This window comes from Charadrius vociferus, unplaced genomic scaffold, assembly GCF_000708025.1.
Source record: "Charadrius vociferus isolate BGI_N301 unplaced genomic scaffold, ASM70802v2 scaffold49, whole genome shotgun sequence".
Classification (NCBI taxonomy): Eukaryota; Metazoa; Chordata; class Aves; order Charadriiformes; family Charadriidae; genus Charadrius; species Charadrius vociferus.
The window spans coordinates 5858209-5879004 of record NW_009661375.1 but is presented as its reverse complement, the minus strand read 5'-3'; the positions used below and the strand labels follow the sequence as shown (position 1 = coordinate 5879004).

The 20796-nt window shown below is 44.9% G+C and overlaps 1 protein-coding gene across 1 annotated transcript in view; it reads left to right on the top strand.

Annotated features, from left to right (window-relative positions):
- Positions 1 to 20796, top strand: part of SLC35F4 (solute carrier family 35, member F4) — a 35249-nt gene that overhangs the window by 11395 nt on the left and 3058 nt on the right. Inside the window, exons 3-7 of the mRNA XM_009893962.1 lie at positions 36 to 224; positions 4289 to 4586; positions 12196 to 12415; positions 19107 to 19232; positions 20364 to 20556. Of these exons, the coding sequence (XP_009892264.1) occupies positions 36 to 224; positions 4289 to 4586; positions 12196 to 12415; positions 19107 to 19232; positions 20364 to 20556 (1026 nt within the window). The remainder of the gene's footprint in view (positions 1 to 35; positions 225 to 4288; positions 4587 to 12195; positions 12416 to 19106; positions 19233 to 20363; positions 20557 to 20796) is intronic.

Below are 20796 nucleotides of genomic sequence, written 5' to 3'. Positions count from 1 at the left end.
TTACAGCCAAACTGATGCGAACTCTTTCTTCTCAGGTGCCTCACGATCATCTGTCATCCAATGCAAGCCAGGAGGCAACTGCCCCAGCAGACACAGAGGCATGACTAGGCAGCTCTCCCCTCTATCTGTTGCTGAAGATTCTGCTGCTCCCATTCTTGAGCTGCAGAATCGAAGTCCCTCGGGAATCTGTCGGCACAGCAGAGTCGAGAGGCAGAGCAGATCAGGTAGGCATAACAGCCGCATTCCCGGCGTCACAGCATGCCTGCGAGAGGCCTCTTTCGTCTGTCTTTTGAAAGATGGTGCAGAGTCCGAGCATGTTGACGTTGGTTTACGGTGCTGCGAACAGCACAGCCACATGAAAGTCCTTCCTGTGCCTGTGTGCAAACCGGGGTTAGCGGGAAGGAAGCAAGGATGGGAGGAAAAAGCCTGGGCCTCAGTAGGTACGCGTAACATGTTAGATAACTGAGAAACCATAAGGCCAGTAGGCATAGAAGGTCTTGAAAGGATGATTAACTTTAGCACACAAGTTAGTTTTTACAAAGTGGTTATGTTTCCTCAGCTTCAGCCTGGCCAGAGACCAGGACCCTTAAGAGCCAGCCGTGTTCCTTCTCAAAGACAATGTCAATCTCAGCTCATACCATGGATGGTCTGATGAAGAGGAAGAGAAGGAGCAACAGGTGGAAGGATATCTAGGGAAGACCGCCACAGTTCAGATCATCGATCAGCTGCACATCAGGGCCTCTGTCAGGAATGTGTCACCCACTTTACTGCAGAGGTTTAGCTCAAATGAACCTGTAGGTATGGTGAACACAGACTTCTTTACCATGATGTCCATCCGTCACCAGCAGGGATGGGATGGGAGCAATTACAATATGCAGCCACAGGCCTTTGAGTCTGCTGAATTGTACTGTTGAGGAGGAGAAAGCCGTTAAATGACTGAAATAATTTAACTGTCCAAGTTCTTTGGAAGACTGTCTGTGTAGATACTGTGAGCAAAAAGGGAGGAAGAACAGGTTGCATCTCCCTTGCTCACTGGAACTGTGAGAGATGAGCCTTTCTCTTATCGCCTCACCATTGGTGGCAGCAAGAGCCAACCATTTTCTTCTTGTTTTGGAAAACGGAGGGATCTCGTACTCCAGAAGTATTCTCTTGATGGAAACCCTCAGAAAAATATTGTATGCAATTATTGCTGCAAGGAGCGGATGATAAAGCATTTTGCAGTAAAGGTCATACCTAAGATACCAAAAAAACAATGTATTTGCAGTTTTGCAGATATCAGGCTGAAATAACTCTGTGCATGCTGGCACTAGGGTACATTCAAAATCAGAAACCATCTTCTCTAAGAAAGGACTTCAGTCCCCTTGAGAAAAGAGTAGTGCCTTGACATCATACTCTTCTAAACATTCGTTTTGCATTTTTTAATTTCCCCTTTTTATCCTGATCTTCCCTTCCTCATCAGTGAGGTCTAAGTAGGACTGACCTGACAAGTAGGTAAGCAAATATAAAGAATATTATTTTTGAGGTTGTAGTTCCTAAATAGTCAAAAGAGTTCAGGAGAGAAGCGGTAGGTTTTGGTTTTCCTCATCTCACTTGTCTGAAAACATGAAAGCAAAAGGCTTTTCTGTTACCATCTTGTGGCATAGACATCACAAGCGAGAATTATATTATAGACAAAAGGACCGTGTAGGGGTATTTCTGTCAGCTGCCTTTCAACACCGTTTGCCATTGACCAGTGTCATCTTCATGTGTCACCTGCAGTGGCATCTGCATTCTTTCCCTGTCGTTTCATCCTTGTTGAGTTCTCAAATTGTTTCTGTGCTCTTGACAGGGTAAATCTGTTGGGTTGTTTCAGACTGAACTAAATGCAAACACCAAGGATTTCTACTACCTTGCTAGTTGTAAAATGCTATCTACCAACCACTTTGGCTGATCAATTTGTTTTCTCCTCATTAGCATATCATTCAGTATCTGAACACGAGTGCTACATTCTAGCTCAGTCCAGCCCCAGCTTCACGCTTAGAAATCCTGAAACCTATTAAGTATAAATTGTGTGCCTGCTTGCTGTGTGTCGTTGAGTTCAAGCCCTGTAATTCCTTTTAAAGATATTTCTTACCCTTTTGATTCCTTGGCCAAGATTTAGGTGTGCACATCCCATGGATTTTGAAAGCAACTGTCAAGCCACTGTGTCACCTGGGCTGGGGATCCATCTCAATTTCACTTAAATGTAAATATCTAGTCTAGGGAGAGATAAGTGCCTCTGGTGGACTTAGATATATGTGAGGATGAAATCAGCTACCTTCTCACCATGCCTGTCCTTTATCATTAAATACAAAGGGGCCCTAGACAACACGTTTAGCCTGAATACACGATTATTTGCTAACTACATTACATGGGATGAATCCTGCCGATTAAGCACTTACACAAACTCCCCACTGTGCATTTAATCAGGCTAAAACTTACACAGGTCTTTAAATCCAAGGTAGGACTTGCAACAAGTGTGTATTTCTGTGCCTTTCCCTAACAGTCAAACCTGGGACTATAAAAATCCAAGTCAAATGCTAATGGTAGTGTCACGCATAGTAACAGCAATTACGTATTTATTTGGTAATTGAAAGACAGAAAGCATGGATAAAGGTGCTTTAGTCCGCTATCGTCGTGTGATTATTTTAACTGTTAGCTGAAGAAGGTAGCAGGAAAAACTGCAAGTGGATGTTACATAATGTATTCTTTTTAAGCCATTCTAACTTGCAAATTTACCATTTAATAGAAGATGTCAGTCATTATTAACACCATAAAAATACCTATTTTCTCTCAGCAGCCAAAGAGAATGCTAAAATGATGCTTGCATTTGCAGAGCTGTGTCTGATTATCCTCTGCATGTTTTTAATAAAACTGTAATTTTATTTAAATTCTTGATTCGCCACTAAACAATGGAGCCACTGAATACTGAAAAATGGTACAGCATACAATGAAATTACAAAAAGCTCTGTGTCCTGGTTAGGAAAATTCTTGATTGCAAATGTGCTCCCTGCTATGATGAATCGGTTTTTAGGTGTAATGTTGGTCTAACGTAATAACTTGGATCCTGTGTTTGACATTCCCTTATGGCTGTAGCAGAAACAGTAATATAAAAGGAAATTCAAACCTGAGTCTGAAAGGGTATCTTTTTCACATTTAAGTTGAATGTAGGACAGTGTATGCTCTCACTGCAGTGGATCTATACCTCCTCTTAACATCGACAATTATATTGTTTCTTATCGTATATCATGTCATGTGTTGATGTCAGTGATAACTGATAGTAATAGTTAAGAACAGCTGCAGGTCATGATTTTCAGAAGGAACTCCTGTTTCTTCTCTCAAACTGACGTGGTGTGGTCTCATGGGGTAAATGGCTGAAGCTCATTGATGCCACATGAGCTCACGGGGCAACGGTGTTAGTGCTCCTCAGCATCCAACGCAGTTCAAGCCGTTGTTTTCAGCTGGGATCTGTGAAATTAAAATAGGGTTCGTGGGTTGCATCCCTGGAAGCTGTGTCTGGAGAGCAAGTCACCAGTCAGCAAGATTAAATTCTCTACACTTCTGTAAGGAAACCTGCAGTGATCTGCAGATTAGACCTGAAAAGTACGGTACTAAAGTGGGAAATGACTACTTTCTGATTCCTCCTTGTTTATGTGTAGAGGTTTATTTCTAGGCATGCCAAGCTTCAGTTTTGTCCATGTACCTTTTTTAACTTCAAAAATGTAAATCCACTGACTTGACTGAAAAAATCCTTTCTCTGCTTGGGTATATAAAACCACCAACCTATTTCTTTTTCCCCTCCCAGCTTACAAATAAAAGTTATTATTGAGTTAAAATCTTGAATAATAAGAACTTGTTCCTGGCTTCAGATGTACAGGCTCAGATAGCTTTTATGTTGCACACATGCACAGTAATTGACTTTATAATGTAGTTGGTTCCAAGGGATGTAGCTCTATTCTAGAGATTTGGCTGACAGAAGGAAAGAAGGGCTGGTAAAGCAAACAGTGGCAACAGCTTAACTGTAACGCTGTTACCTCAGGCCTGATACTGTGTTTGTATTTTGTACCTATCCCCTTGAAATGACAGAGACGGTATTACTGAAGTATTTCATGCAGGATTTCAAAGTTTGTGGGACATAGAGGAATTATAGGGAGGAGGCAAGGGATGGATTGCGTCTGGATCAGAGGGGGAGATTTTGCCAAGAATTGTTTTGAATGCATTCATTATGTGTGCAACTCTTCTCTTTTTCTATTTTTTTTTTTTCTTTCAGGAGAAGAAGGAACACAAACGCACACAGAGACCAGCAGCCAAGAAGCTGAAGGACAGACACGATGCCAGTCTTGCACATCCACATTTCTCAAACTTATCTGGAGATTTCTGATCATTTTGTCCGTCTTTTCCTCCTGGGTTGGGACCACACAGTTTGTCAAAATCACGTATGAGACCTTTGACTGTCCTTTTTTCATGACTTGGTTCTCAACAAACTGGAACATTATGGTTTTTCCCATTTATTATTCTGGGCACCTTGCAACTGCGCAGGAAAAGCAGTCTCCAATCAAAAAATTCAGGTAGGCTTTGTTGTGGCAATATCCCTTTAAACATCCTGATTTCTGTGGACTGAGATCACTGCTCTTCTCGGTTTGACCCATGGTGTCAGAAGGCAGAGTAAAGGTCATGCTGCAGAAAATCTCATTCATAAATAGCTTACAGAAGGCTAACAGATGAGTGATATGTGCTTGAATAAATGGATAATTGATTGTAAGAGCGTTTTTTTACTGAGTTGCAAAGGTCAGTCATTTGCTTATAATCTTGCTATTATGTTATCTAATATCTCTATCTTTTGTGTTCTTGTCTGGATTGGGCCATTAATTAATCCATTCTGGTCCATTTATGATAGAACAGTAGTGTAAAGTGCAACCAAAACAACTCATAGTTGAGAATAAAGATGCTCAAAGCTGAGGAGGTGGTTTCCACGGGGAAGACCATGGCTTGCTCTCTGTGCTCAGTACGTATAGCAGGAGAAAAACTGCCCTTTCCTCCTCCTGCTGGATCATAGCATGGAGGAAGAGCATCCTATTACTCTCCTTTTATGTGTGGTAGGAATTTAAGCAGGTTGCAGACTCGTGGCTCTCCTCCCCCTGTAACTCTGAGGGGTAAGTTGGCATAGCTGAGTGGCTGTCATCCTGAGGAAATGATGGGAAGGCTTCCTTCCATCTTCCGTCAGGCTCCACATGGAAATACCTCTTCCTCTGTGTTGTGAGAGCCGGTGGAAGACATCCCTCTGACTCCCGCCTTTCCTTAAGCCACGTGGCTGTGTGTTGTAATTGAACTGTCAAGCTCAAGTGCAAAGTAGTCCATAATACTAACTGTAGCATTAGTCTGCAGGGGTGAAAATTTACAAATCCCTCTTCAGTAGCCACTGTGACATCATACAAATACAAGGTTAGAGGGGAACCCAGTGAGATCATCCAGACCAACCACCAGCACTGCAGCAGGACCAAGCTGGCTTAGCTTCACCCTAGCCTGTTGTTAAGAAAGCCGTATGTAACCTGTCCTCAGGGCTTGGAAGTGCCACCACGTTCTGGGACAATTAATTTCACGGTTCCTCCTCCACTTCTATTATTCTACCGATCAAACAGTGACACAGAAGCTGCTTGAAAGGACAGAACTAAATTCAGCTTGCCGAGAGGTAACACACCTTGCCCGTGGAGGGAAGAAATTCACGGGATAATTTGGAGCTGGGAACCAATTCGGTTACTCCAGTGCGGACTTGCTTTGAAAACAATCTTATTGACTTCAGCAGATTTGTCTGTTCTGCACGATATTAACCAGCGTGTGGCCTCTACCTTGTTCGCGCTGACAGAGGGTTCGGCACAGCTGTCATTGAGCACACAGGGAATTCAATTTGTGACTGTCAGGCTGGAGCGTAGCAGGGCCAAATTCTTCCCTCGGCTGCTTTTGCCAGGATCTGCAATTTGGCCCTAAATTATCATTTCTGTCAGATCAGCGTGACTGAAATTGAACAGTTGCACTTAATTAACTGCTTCTCTGAAAACCCTAGTGCTTTGTACATTAACGATGCCTTCATTCAGATTCTTGCTGGAGTATTTGTAAGAACGTTAACGGTGTCAGCTTGGCTTCTGGGTATGGGATAAAGCAATAACAAATGCACAGCAGATAAGGAAGAAGGAGAATAAATATCCCTGCAGATAGATCCTCTGCAGTTAGTTGGTTGATTATATATCGTCTGAGCAAAATTTTGGGCAATGCATAATATCAGTATGCTTAAATAATTGATACATTTCCCCAGCTGTTAGGAGTTCAGCTTTTAAAGCTGCGGACCCATGCTTACATGCCCAGAGGAATATCTGCACACACAGAGATGTGAAGTAGGTTTGTGAATGTGTGGAAACAGGAGACCAGTGTTAGAGCTGATGGGCATCTTCCCCGAGTATTTCCTATTCCAGATACGTCGGGAACTCACATCCCAGGGAGGAGGTAACTGCTGGCAAGTACGGACTTCATCATGGGGACCGACTACTTTGGTCTGTGCCGTGTTACGATTTGAGAAGCCAAACTCTTCCAGTTTGAGTATGGGAATGGGCATCTCTTCAGGATGAGCGCTTGATTTTCTGATGACTTAAAAATTGCAAAGCATCATTGATAGTTTTTAACAGAGTTATAGACAGATTCAGTTTGGAAAGGATCTTAGGAGGTCGTTTAACCCAGCCTCCTACCCAGAACAGGGCTATTTTCAAAGCTAAATAAATCGGCTGTGTTCTTGGTATTTTTCCTGTTACAGGGCTTTTTATTACATTCTGTAAAATTTCTTGTTGCTTCTTTGGCTGGTTTTATTTCTATGGAGTAGCTAATTCTTGTCAATAAAGCCCATCCTGTAGCGATTCCAGACCTACTTCAGAGTCCAGAGGTGATTTGTCGTTGTGTTTCAAGAGAATGTAGTTACTCACTAGGCGCTTTAAAGACATATGACATTTTGTCCAGCAGATATTCCCAGTTGATGAGAACAAACAGTGTCTGTGATACCTTGGCAGATATCAGCAATCATGAGAGTGACTTGCAGAGTGCTGCCCCAGGCTGGCAAAGTTGTACAGAGCCACTGTTACTTTAATAAATCCCACCATAGGAGTCTCAGTCTTTAACTTTAGATTGGCTTTCTGAAAGTTTTATAATCTTTGAGATTGTAAATTGTGTATTTTTTACCTTTCACGCTTTACCTTAGAGATTAAATTTTGTGGTCTTAGAAATGAACTCAAGGTTATTACGTCCCTGCTGCATTTCAGCAAAGTTGTCTTGGGGAAGAATACACAGCTTTTGGTATCCCCTCGGTATTGTAGATAAAGAGTCCCACACAAAAAGCTTGAAAACTCCTTGCATTAGCGGTGAATAAAATAACCAGTATCATCAGATCATCATCAATGATCATCATCAGATCAGGTGAATAAAATGAGCTCAGTAAGCTCAGCGATAGGAAATCTAACCCTGCTGGTATTTACCACAGCAGAAGACGCTCCACAGAGTTGGCATAGGATCCTAACAGAGTTATAATTTGGAATAGGTGGATAATACATTCAATGTCAATAAATTTTGCCTCCCCATCCATTCTCTTGGCTTCTCAAGGACAAGACTGTGACGTGCAGCAGCTTTCTGCCAGAATACATCCACGATGTAATAGCTGCAGTTGGTCCTGCAGGCACTGTGCAGCCTTGAGGCACTGGCTAGGAAAAGTGTAGGTAGGTGCAGATTTAATGAAAGATGAACATGGTGGGAAGGGTTGGTTTTCTAGCACGAAGGATAACAAGATGTGAGCATCACTTGAAGTAAAAACAGAGTCATAAGTAGCTGGTACTCGCTGTCATCTGTCATCTGCAAGTTTGTCACCTACAAATCTCTCCATCGGTGTTGCAGCAGTAGCTCAGCCCAGTGTCCCCGGCCACTTCTGGAACAACACTGCAGATCTAGATCTTCGCTGCAAGGGTCTTTTCAGAGGAGAGATGAGGATCTCTGTTGCCTGAAGCTGCTCCTACCCCAGATGGCTCTGTGGTAGGGAGGGAGACCAGCAGCACAAAACAGGGCTTCCCTTGGGCCATTCCTTGGGGGGGCGACAGCATTCCCATGGTGCTGTCCCCCGAGCCAGCCACTGCCTGCGTGAAGGCTTCACGCACAATTCGCTTTTCTTTTGCTCCAGCTCTTGAGCAGACAAATGCAGCCGGACAGGCTCCTTCTTAATGTTCAGACAAGAAGCAAATTGCGAACTTGATCAGTCTTGGAAAACAATTCACCGGTTGCTTAACCACCATTACTCTGTTTGGTGTCCGTCTCCTGAAACGGAGCTGGAAGATATTTTATTGCAGCAGATGCTATCATTTGGATAGAAGGACCAAATGACATAGTAACAACTTGTGCTCACCAAAGGTCCCGCGGCGCTTCTCGCTACCGTAATGTCACTGGTGGCCTGGCCAAGTTTTAATCCGGGTGATGTAATTACATTCGCCGTATTCACATTACCCCAGGTAGCGTCTGTTAGCTCTGTTTTTTTCTGCAAGCTGTTTTAAAACCAGCTGCTGCATTACACTCCAGAGGCTGCTGTGCGTCAGGGGTGAATAAACCCATTCTTCTGCAGGGGCTGGCATCAGAATACCTAAGAGGCGACGCAGGCTATTTAGTGGGTGCCAGAGGCAAAGCTACATGACTGCCTGAGGTGCTGTAATTCCTGAGAGCGTGGCACGCCGCCCAGAGCTGGTGGCTGAGGGCTACCTGCAAATAAAAAGAGCTATTTATGTTAGAGGGCAGGTTTTAAATAGACTTCTTGTGCATTTGGAAATAATTTGTGTCATAGTTTCAGGGTCAGCTGCCCATAGATATGTCTCTGCCTTTAAGTCAACAGCCTACAGATATTAGCTGTATGGGGAGGGATCCATGGAGCCATCTCTCCCGAGCCCAGGGTTTTAATCACTGTCATGTCGTGATGACTCCTGCAAGTTTAATTTTAGTTGCATGCCAAAGAGGCTGAGTTTAACCACTGAGCAACCAGCCCTCACAAAGCCTGAGGCAATCTACTGTAGCCATGACTGGGAAAATAAAGTATTCTTCCTATCTCCTCACTCGCTGAGCATTATTTGTGGAATTCTCCCAGGCACAGAGGCGAATTCATCAGGTCTCTGTCTCGCTCAGCACAACCCTGTCACAAGTCTTTGCTGTTTATTTTTAATTGAGAGGTGAGGAACCGCTGGCCCCTGTTTTGTCCGGTCATTGTATGCTGCTGTGTGTGATGGAGGCTCTTCCATCTGCTTGAGCAGTCCATTGCCTGGGGCCTGTGAAGTGTTTCCAGATTTCTTTTCCGAGCTGTGAATCTGTGCTCATCCCTCCCACTGCTTCTGGGAACTCAGAGATAAGTGACATTTGCAGCATTGCCGCAACTGCCTCTCCCAAATAGTTGACCAGCCCACAGAGTCCAACTCAGAATAATGTAATAATCACTGAGGCTTCCTCCTTCCCAGGATTTACAGTCAGCGCGATTCAGAGTCCATCCTCCTGACTGCTCTGAGTTTGTCTGTGTGCAGACATCCTAGAGATCTGCAGGACAACAAAACCTGACCCATTCTGGCATCCCCCGCCCTCCCACCTTTTTGGCTTTGGAAGCCACCCACCCTCCCCGGGGATGGAGCAGCAGAAGCGCCGGGCTTATTCCCAGCGTCTCTCTGGCAGCGGGGGGCCACGATGGATGACAGGGGTATAATTTCTTCACATTTGTAGAAGAGCTTTTCCTGCTGCCTTGCAGGCTCCAGCAGAGTGATGTGCCTGGATGGTTTTGCCGTTGCTTTTGCACACTATCGACACAGCGCTGGGGTACTTAACCTTAACTGTACTGTAAGCAGCCCAAGCACCTTCCTCTCTTGTTTTAACACAGCACAAGCTTGTTTCCTCTATGACAGATCCTGACAGCTTCTGAGAGAGGTTGGATTTACAACCACGTAACGATCCAATCGTGCCTCAAAATTGCTGGCTGAATTTCTGCTGGTTTGGAGAGACCAGGCTTGGTACAGGTCTGTAGTTCATAATGCAGATCTGTTCTTGCCAGGAGACGGGACATCCTGACTCTGGTGTCATGCAACGGTGACACAGCCACGGTGTGTCCAGGTCAGAGGACAGCTGTCTTGAAGTGAGATGTAGTCTGAGCTCAGAATCACCCTCTGCATCCACCTCGCTCTCAAGGGGAGAAAAACATCTTTTAAACGTAAACTGCTACACCTGTGTGTCAACAAACATTTGAGTGTGTGCTACCAGTGAGTCCATTCTCACACAAAGAAACTCATCACCTTTAACTCCTGTTGAAATTGGTGATGCAAAAGCCTACTGTCAAACTTAAGTATTAATTTATTTGCTTCACTGGGTATTTTGCTTTGCATCTCAGATAAATGATACACACCACTGGCTATTCTCTTTCTGTGTGTAACGTTTCTGTTCTGATCTTTGGAGAACTGGCTGACTGCTAAGAACATTGAGGTCAACCAGAGTGAAGGAGATAATTAGCAGATCCGCCTGTCTGAGTGTTTACTTGTTGAACACACTGGCACAGAGTTTGAGAAATGAATTTATTATTACCAGAAGTGACTGCTTTGTACCCCACGTCATTTTAGTGGCAGCAGGGAACGAATGGTTATTAAGTAGAATCACAGAATCATTTAGGGTAAGACGTAGCTGATCTCATGTATTACATAGATGTTATCATTCTACTTTCCTCAAAAGGAGAGTGATGGTTTCCATTCTTAATAGTAAAAAACTGCAATATTTTCAGCAGCAGAATTCCCCAAAATTACTAAAAATGGTTTAGGAGACCTGAAAACGATTCTGTCTTTAAAGGCAAAGCCAAATCAGGATAATTATTACACCGCCGCCGCCATCCCCCGAATAACAAATGTTTTTGACTTCACATTGCAGTGCAATCTTTGAAGTTACTAATTAGTTCTACATGATTAGTGCTTTAGCAATCTTGAAAACACAGCCATATTTGACTGAATACTTTGGGGCCCCGAGGCCTCATGGCATTTACATTCGTCCCTTAATGTTGCCTCCTGAGGATGAGTTGGAGATTGATGGTACCTTGGTTCACTCCATTGGTGTTTCAGTGTTACGAAGCATTCACTTGCGGGACCTCTCCTGTTTTAAATAGACGTGTCATAGGGCCTGCCACGTCAAGAAATGAATCGTACCGGGAATATTTTGAGGAATACCTTTAAGCAAGAATGCAGACGATGGAGTTGCTAAACAACATTCTTGCCAATTTGGGAAAGGTAGAGATGTTTCAGGAGGGGTGCGGTGATGTGCCTTTAATCAAGCTGGATGCCTGAGTACCCGATCTCCCCTTAGCCCACGCAGGTACCGCCTTGCACAGGGGTGCTGTCCCCAAAAGCAGTGTCTTCTGAGCTGACCCTTCCCTTCCATGAAATCCTAAAAAGCAAACAGCTCACTTAAGTTGTGTGTGACACAGCGTTTGGGAAGCTAGAGATTTTGTTTGCAATTTAATCCACAAGGAAATGTCTCTAAGTGAACACAACTTTTCACTGTATAATAAAATAAAGCCGTTAAATACCTTTCCCTCCCCTTTCCTCCCTTTTCTTACACTCTTGTTTGACTGGCTCAGTCCCACTGGCTGGTGCCTCACTTTCCCACCATGGTGATGTGTCTGTGATTTTTGAGTATCTTTAGGCAATTCTTAAAGCGTACTTGGCCATGTTTGAGAGTATATTGCAATAAGAATAAAAACAGGTTTTGGAGCAAAGCAAGAAAAAATTGTCAAGCTACAGAGAAAAAAATGGCAGTTATAATCCCCCTGTTCCTGGCCTCAAAGGCAGAGTCTGAGAACTGTCGATGCACAACAGATAACCTTCCTTTCTGTCTGTGAGCCCCTGGGATTATTGTTGCGTAGAGCGCGATTATTCCAGGTAAGTTACTTCCTTTCTGTTTGCCAAATTGCTGTTTTAAGAAGATTGTAGGTTATTTTCTCTATGTGAATTAAACAATAGATTCTTATGGGTGTGTGGAGTATTTAGGAAAAGCACCTAATTGAATGTGATAAAAGTCTAATGAATGTTTGTTGTGCTGGAGTGAATGCTAAGGAAAATCCTAGCTGAGTTCTAAACTCTTTTCTTTTCGTAGGGAATGCAGTCGGATTTTTGGTGAAGATGGTCTGACGCTGAAACTCTTTCTTAAAAGGACTGCTCCCTTTTCTATTCTGTGGACTTTGACTAACTACCTGTATTTACTGGCTTTAAAGAAGCTGACAGCCACAGACGTCTCTGCCCTATTCTGTTGTAACAAAGCTTTTGTCTTCTTGCTTTCTTGGATTGTGCTGAAAGACAGGTTCATGGGAGCAAGGGTAATGACATGCCTGATTTTCAACTCTCTCTTCTTTTCATAATTGCCCTTAAATCCATAAGCTATTGAGCTGCCATAGTACTGCTGCATTATGGTATGTATATACCGTGAAACCATTTCTCATTTCATTTTGTGATGCAAACCTAAGCCTGAAGATCACTTGGAGATCTCAGACTCCAGAGGTAATAGGATGTGGGAATTTCAAGAAGCTATTACAGCTAAGTGTAATTTGATGAATTAGCATAGGAGGACTTCCAGTTCATAGAAACCTATTCTGTCTTGGTTTACAGTGCTGAGGTACAGTCAATTAATTTTATTTTAAACATAATGATGAGTGCTTGCATTCTAACGAAAGCAATTTTCGTCCTTGTTTGGGTAGATAGCTGTTTTCAATATGAAATTTATCTTTCTTATGCCATCCTATTTTACATACACATAAATGCATACATATGTGCATGTGCCCAGTATAGATTAAAAGGGGCAGCAACTGTTTTGCACAAAGGTGTATTTTGCACTAAAGTGTTATAGAACTCACTGGCAGTGATATGGACCCTAAAAAAAAAAAGAACTCGAGCAACATGATGTGCACCTGGATTTGGGGGAAAGCAAGCATGTTTGTTGTAATTTCACATACACAAGTCTCCTAATATGCAGCAATTTGAACTGTTGGCGTTATACCTTGGCTAAGGAGTAGGTAGGCCTTCTGCCAGTTCTGCTGATGCAGATTCCCCTGCTCAGGGCCTAATGGTCGTGGTGGGTACAATCCTGGTTGAACTATCAAGAGCCTTGGACTTCATTAAGAACTGGTTGGAGCCAGGTATGATGCCCATGACGAGGAGGGGCCACCAGCAATTGGATCTGAGTTCCACAGAAAGCGTGGTGGATCAAGACACTCACTTGAGTGGGTTTGGTTTTTTAAAAAAATGAGGGCAGCAGCTTTTTTTTGATTAATAACGTGATAGAAGGGTTCAGAAACGGAAAGACAAGGCATCTTGTTTCACAGGCATCTGACCCAGCTCTTGGAGCAGAGAGCAGCACACTGAAGAGAGCACTGCGCTTGGGAATGGAAGAGGAAATTGGTTAAAGTAAAACAGTTCCCCTAATTTCCTGGTGAGACGGGGCTGGCTGGGCAATTAGTAATGGCACAAGGCCTGAGCACCTCAAGACTAGCGTGCCATCACACAAGTGACCTCTTGGGTAGGGATCTGCCAAGAAGATTTTCTTGGACTGGCTCAATCCAGACCAGGCAAAGTCGGGGAGGTGGGCCAGTGTGTCACAGACCTCAGCCACAGTGCCCTTGACGGTGAGGACGTGGATCTTTCATCTTGCAGTGCTAAAGCCCGACACCTGTGTATCTATTTCATATACAACTTAAAATAGAGAGGCATCAGGTGAATGTGACCCGCCCTCCGCCTGCTGGTGTCTCACTCAAAGAATAAGCAGTGTTTGAAATCCTCAGTTCTCCTCTACACAAATTAACAGGAACGGTAACTTCCCTCCTCTGCTCCTTGATCATCTCAGGTTCCAGCGGAAAAAACAGGAAATTTTGTACCCTTTCAGCTAATGTTTGTCTCAAAGCAGCCTCTTTCGAGCAGAGCAAGCATAGCTCTTCTATTTTCCTAGCCTGCTCTCAAAGGAACCTAGATGAGAAATACTAAAGCTATTTTCTGTTATTAGTTATTTTTCACTGACTAAAAGAAAAACGCATTGCTATAAATATGCATTAGTATTAATGCTGTAAACACTGTGAGGTTTGCACAAGAAAAACCTGGCAGAAGAAGTGAACAGCAAATCCTGCACGTAAAAGAAAACTGTTCTTGCTGCTAACCGGCAGATTCTGGATGCCCAGTGCTGGAAAGGTAATTAGCAGCATTTTCCAGCAGCCCTCCTGCCAGAGTAACACTTAATCATGTTAATAACCACGCAGGAGAGTGTTTGAGAACTAAAATACGCCAAAGCAGCGCGGACCCGGCCTTTTGTGCTTTGAATGCCTCTGCTGTCGTGTCCCCTGTCGTCGTCGTTTCCCCCCCCACCCCAGCCTCTCAGGGAGCACTTGTAATTAGGTTATTTGGACAGTAAGGGCATGAAAAGAAATAAGAGTTTAATCATATCCTCTGAGCCAGTGTTTTTGCGAAAGCACTCAGCGCCCAGGAGCACAGCCGGTTTTTCCAAGGAGCTCAGCTCCTAGCAGCTCTTTCAGAGCTTCAGAGCCGTCGGGCACGCGACGCAGCCGACTCCGACGTACCTGAGACAGCTTTCATCCGCCTGGGCTTGAGAACCAGCAGCCGTCAAGGCTCAGCGGCTCTGCAGCAGATTTCCAGCATCGCCGGCTCCCTGCCTGCCTGGAGTTGCTGCAGGTGGTCTCCAAACTCTCTCTGGTCCCCCACTGCTCCCGCACACCCCGGAAAGCAGCCGCCGGCCGGGCTTGGGGCAGCTGGATTTTCAGATGGGCTGTGTAAAGACAAACCTGTCTTGATGGCCACCTTATGGTATGGCGTAGTCTTGCCAGTGGAAGCGATGACTGGCTGTAGAAGTGCTGCCGGGGGTGCTCCACGCAGAGACCTGGCTGCGCTGGCTGCATTGGAGCTACCCGGTGTGTGTCTTCTGCAGTGAGAGCCATGTGCCTTCAGCAGTGATGCTACACCGTGGGAAGGAGCTTGCACCCAACCTGAGAGAGAAAACCACCAGCTGGAGAAAGAGTATTCATACAAGAAGTGCATATACAGCAATAACTATATAGCTATTTACCTATAAAAGTAGTTCAGGTAGACCTTAGGTACCTTGAAGTACCTACTGCCCTGCACAAGCAACCGTAGCACAGTCCCTGTCTGCACCGTGATCTTTGCTTGGACATTTCTGAATTTCTCACAAATTAATAATGTATCCATGTTACACTGGGACTTCTGGAATTCCGGACAGCTTTGGCTCAGAGCAAGCACAAACATTTAAAAGACTTCACCTATTTCAGTAGTGTTTTTGGTTTGTGTTGCTTAGGTTTAGCCATGTGCTTAATTGTTTGCCTGTTTGAGCCCTTGGTTGTATTTCATCTGTTGAATTAATGCTTATCAGGTAGGTATGGAGTCGTGTGGGGGACTTTTTCCCCCCCCAAAAAAGGTTGACTCTAGCCTGGAGACAGGTTGCTTTACTATAGCACCCTATTTTCTGCTGTGCTCCACATGGGAAAAAATGTTCCTGAGTAAAATGTTGGTTGGCCTTGCTCTCTTCTGGGGGGGTAGGGAAGAGGCAGGTTAATTTCATTCCTTACCTAGGAGGCTCCAAAAGAAAGTTACTACCCTCTCCCATTAATTAAAAGCCTTGTTTAATGAGCTGTCAGCTACAACAACCAGCTTCGCTTCACTGTGACCTTGCCGCCTCTTGTCAGCTTACAGAAGCCCACAGGACGCGCTCTCAGGTTTCTAAAGCAAACACCGCAATCGCTAGGCAGAGGGCAACTGTGCTAGTGCCCGGGTGTATCATTTGCAGGAAGAGCTTTGATCATGAAAGTTAAATAATGTTCTTGCTGTTTTCCAGTGTCAGGTCTTATTTATCTAACGTCTCGTGAGATGGTGCTCCATATGTGTCCATCATTTTAGTTGTTTCAGGAAAAAACAGTGCTTGGCTTTCTAAATATTTGATTAAATTAGAAAACTGGCGCTCTAAATTTGGTGTAGTCGGACTGGGAGGTGTTTTTCCCAATAGGAAGACTCTCCTATTGGGGATGATGGATCTACTCACTCCCACTAATACAAGGAAAGGACTCGCTGGATCTGAGCGATGAGGGTGCACTAAGAGTTAAATCGCGATCCTTTCCCTTGGAAGGAGGTGATAACTGCATTGGACTTTTCTGTTTTGCCTTGTGGGAGACATCGCTTGAAATATTACAGCCGAAAGATTCCAGCTGACAGCTGAAATGCTACATCTGAATTTATGTGCAAGGCAAGACGCGTAGTGCAGCCTGAGATGAAACCATCCGGGTGGTGGAGCAGGGCAAGGGGGGTCTGGAAACTAATAGGAGGGGCCGTGCTGATGGCTGAGAGGTCCTGGGTGTAACCCTGTGTTGCTTCACGGCTGGACTTTTGTGGTATTTGAGTCTTAGGAGAAGCTGTAAGGAGAACAGCAGTATTACACAATTATATTACTAACAAACTAGTCACTAAACCAAAGGTAGGAGGGGGAAGCTCTGTAGGGACCATTCCCGCTGAGCAGGACTGAAACTCATCCTTCTAAGAGAATTTACCCGTGTTTTGCTCACAGGTCCTTGAGGAGATGTAAGCTCAGGGGTCAAAATAAGCATTGCTGCATCTTGGGGGGATGGTATGTGCGTCCTGCACCAGGTGTACCCTGACTCTCCAGCACCCCAGCTCTCTTAAGGAGTGAAGGCCAGATTCCCATTGAGGCACTGGAAAATGCAGCGTGCTCCCCTGTCCTACTCAGCATCTCGCCCTTGAGAGCCCTAAGTCCAGAGATGACAGTCTTGGATCCATGTCCTTCCTCTGGATGAAGGAACTCAAGCCCTCCTCCCGGGATGGCCTGACTGCTGGGATGTGTTATTCTGGGAAGGAAGGGAGGGAAGCCGTCTGGTCCCCTTTTCCTAAAGCCCTTGCAGGTCTCACCAAACCTTGCATTACCCCCGAGAGACTGGGAGTACGTATGTGACTCCAACCCTAGACGTTAAGTTGGGGGATCTGGATTTCATGGTGAATTTGGAGGTATCAACGGTATCGTCAGGTTTAGGTGACAGCTAGGCAGCTTTGTTGAACTGTATCTTGGAGGTTGGATGTTGTCAATAGGAGTGAGGTGGGATATAGACACGCACTGTGGTTTGTGACTCTGCCTTCGGCACTGCGACTGCAATGCGAGGGGGTACCCGTGTGCCTCAGTAACTGGTAAAATAGGGGTAATGGTGAGAGGGGAGTACTTAAAGCTGCTCCCACAAGATGAGTTCCTCGGTGAAGATGTTGGCCTAGATATCTATGGGATTTAGGAGCACCAAAATTTTTCCCTGGAGTCTCAGAGATTGGCTCCGCCCTGGGAGCTGATTCATGGTTCCCCATTGTCCCCCATGTGTGGACGCCTTTACCTGAGCCGGGTATGCATCCCTGTCCCATGTGTCCCTTGAGACATGGGTTTGCTCTACTGACTGGCTCTGTTGAAAATTGTTTTGTGGGATTTTTGTGCTTATTGCCTCAGTCTGGCTTACATCTGCTTGGTATGAGTATCAGTGGGTTTTCTGGGAGTCTTGGTAAAACTGTGCCCTCTGAAAGTCAGGCTTCTCTGCAAAAGGGCACGTGATGTGATCAAGATGCCTTTAAAGTCTGTGGTTTGAAGCATGTGAAGCTTAGGTTTGTCTAGTAGTACATATTTCTTAAATGAAGTTTAATGAGGTTTTCCAGGAAGCAAATGTCCATCTCACGTTGGTGTTGGCTCAGGTGTTGCGCCAGAGCTGCAGGAGCAAGAAGGTTAAAAAGCCCTGCCTGGCTCGACGGCTGAGTTCGGGAGCCGGTCGGTGTGGCAGTGTTTGCGGAGGTCAGCACTCGTCTAGGTGAACCATAGTAGTTTCTTCCTTTGTATGATTGGGGAGAGCCTGCTTTACCTATCCGCTGGGAGCTGTGTGATTTAATGGATATCTGGGACCAGAAGACAGGGTCTGAACCTTAAATGTTGCTGCTGATTCTGTAATAGCCAGCTTTGGGTATCTGCATTTGTGCATCTGCTGCTCTACACCCAGCTCTAGTACACGAACAGCCTTTTTATAGTGATAAAATGTTTAATGTAATACTAATTATTTTTTTTAAAAAAAATCTCGGTTAAAAAAACCTATCTTTCAGAAATGGGGCTGTGATTTTCCACAGGTGTGAGGAAACACATTTTCCTCTGCAATCCATGGAAACTAGGTATGCAGTGTCTTTGAAATTCAGGCTCCATATTTACCTGCTGAGGGCAACAAGGTAGAGAGGGGAAGTTTTTCAAAGAATAAAACATTTTGGGGTCCCTACCACTTCTTTAAGGTCCTTGGAGTCCAGGCACAGGATTTCAGTTATGGTGTACTTAATTATTTCTCTTCTTTCTCTTTGAAGCTCCTTAGAAGCTCTGTCTGGGATTTTCAAATTGGGCCAAAAATCTAGGCACAAAGGTACAGGCTTCATAAAGGAATTGGATCACGTCTGTCCAAGAAAGCTGGCAGGGCTGTTAGGAAATACCGTGCACAGCTGGGGCAGCCTGGAAGAGCTCCCGGTGGTACACTGGTATTCCACGATACAGGGGTCATTCTCTTGGAGTGGTGTCCAGGGAGGTTGGCCATCTAGATGTTTGCATTTCAAGTCAAATTGATTGGCTTTGCTAAATATTTGTCTTGTATAGTAGGGCATAACATCTTAAGATTTCTTGATTTTGGAGTTACATCTCCACAGTGGATGTTTAGAGTATAAAAGACCTAATGATGGATGTTCTGTCAGTAGGTCCCAGGAGAATTTGCAATGCTATAGATCCATATCGCCATCAGTGTGTACACTTTCATTATGTTTTACATCTCTCCCAACCATACATATTTTTCCCTATTTAAGGGAAAGCAAGAAAGCTTCGAAGTCAGAGAAAGTAGCTAGTGGCACTCATTAAAACCCCACACAGTGATAATCTCTTTCCGTGTAATGAAATTGCGCTGAGCTTTACATTGCTTTGCTTTGTCTGTGCAGATAGTTGCAGCAATAATGGCAATCACAGGAATCGTAATGATGGCATATGCAGATGGTTTCCAGGGTGATTCAATTATCGGGGTAGCGTATGCTGTTGGATCAGCCTCTACGTCTGCATTGTATAAGGTAGGTCATAACTGTTTATTAGTACTCTTCTTTCTTTAACACTGGGTGTTAAAAATGCACGAGGACAAAGTGAATCACTATACAATAAATGTTTTATTTTATTCATCCCTCCTGCATCATTCATATTGTGACCAGGCAATGTCACAGTGTCGGGAAAATCTACTAGGAGGGTAATTAGTTGTTAGCTGCCAAATATTCAGAATGGCTTTGCTTTATGAGCCTTTAATGAAAGCTCCATTGCTATGCTGCAAGGAGTTTAGGATCGTGTTTTAATCATTTCCTGCCACCGCAGTTTATCGACACTATTTCAAAGAAGGGCTTTGCCGTGTGTGGCAGGGAGGAGAGCCCGAATGTGAGTAGTGCCGCTTTTTCCCTGAGCGGGGTTGGACGGCTCAGCCCTGGTCTGCACTGCAGCTCTCTTGCGTATCCTGCGCTCGTGCTGGGCTTGGAGCCCCTGCCTGCGCCTGCTGCAGCCGCTGTGTTCGAGACACGCAGGGCTTTGCCCCCTGCTTGAAAGTAGTGGCTGCTCTTGAAGGTGAGGGATGCAGAAGGCAGGGGCGGGTCTGAGTTAGGAACAGGTTGGGCTAAAGGTGGCTGGATTTATAGTCAGCTCAGGGAGGGTGAAGTGTGTGTCATGAGGAGGAGAAGTTTGGATTAAGTTGTAGTGGGATGAGAAGTTGCCTCCCAGCTTTAGACTTCGGTTGTCTCGCTGATGAATGTGTCGCTGGAATTGCATTCATTCAGGCTCGTGCAGGACAAACCCTCCACGAGGCTTGGGCTACCTGTGGAGCTGAAGCGAGTCCCCCCGGGCTAGGCTTGTCCCTCCCAGCAGGTATATGCAGTGGAAGCCACTGGGCTCCTAACAGTGCCAAGCACAGCCCAAATCCCATAACTTTCACTGCATGAACAGTGTTGTCTTCGGGTTCTTAGTTACACTCGCTCCTCGTGGTGCTGTGTTGTACGGACGCAGCCATCTGCACTGTCATAACGTGGTATCCCCCTCTGGGCTAAAATGCAGGAAAGGGCAGAAATCAGACCAAAGTTCCCCTTGCAGAAGTTGCAGGGGGACTTGGCTTCCCGTGACAGGCATGAAGTCTAAAACGCTCTTCTCTTCTCTCCTCTCCTTTGCAGGTTTTGTTCAAAATGTTTCTTGGAAGCGCAAACTTCGGGGAAGCGGCTCATTTTGTTTCTACCCTGGGCTTCTTCAATTTAATTTTCATCTCTGTTACCCCCATCATACTGTATTTTACAAAAGTGGAGTACTGGTCCCCCTTCTCCGCTGTGCCGTGGGGTTACCTGTGTGGAGTAGCTGGCCTCTGGTTAGGTATGTATGTGATAAAAAAATTTACTCATTTTTCTAGCAGTTTTCCCTCCCTGCCCACCCCAATACAAAATTAGCCCAGGCACAAACGATCCCCCCACCACCATAAGCAGCAGAGCTCGCTCCCAGATTAAATCTGATCCCAGGGCAAAGAGGTACTCCTGGAGAAATGATTCATACTTTTCATAAGAGGCCTTAATACTACTCTTAATAGCAGAGGACATACATGAAGCAGTCGTACTA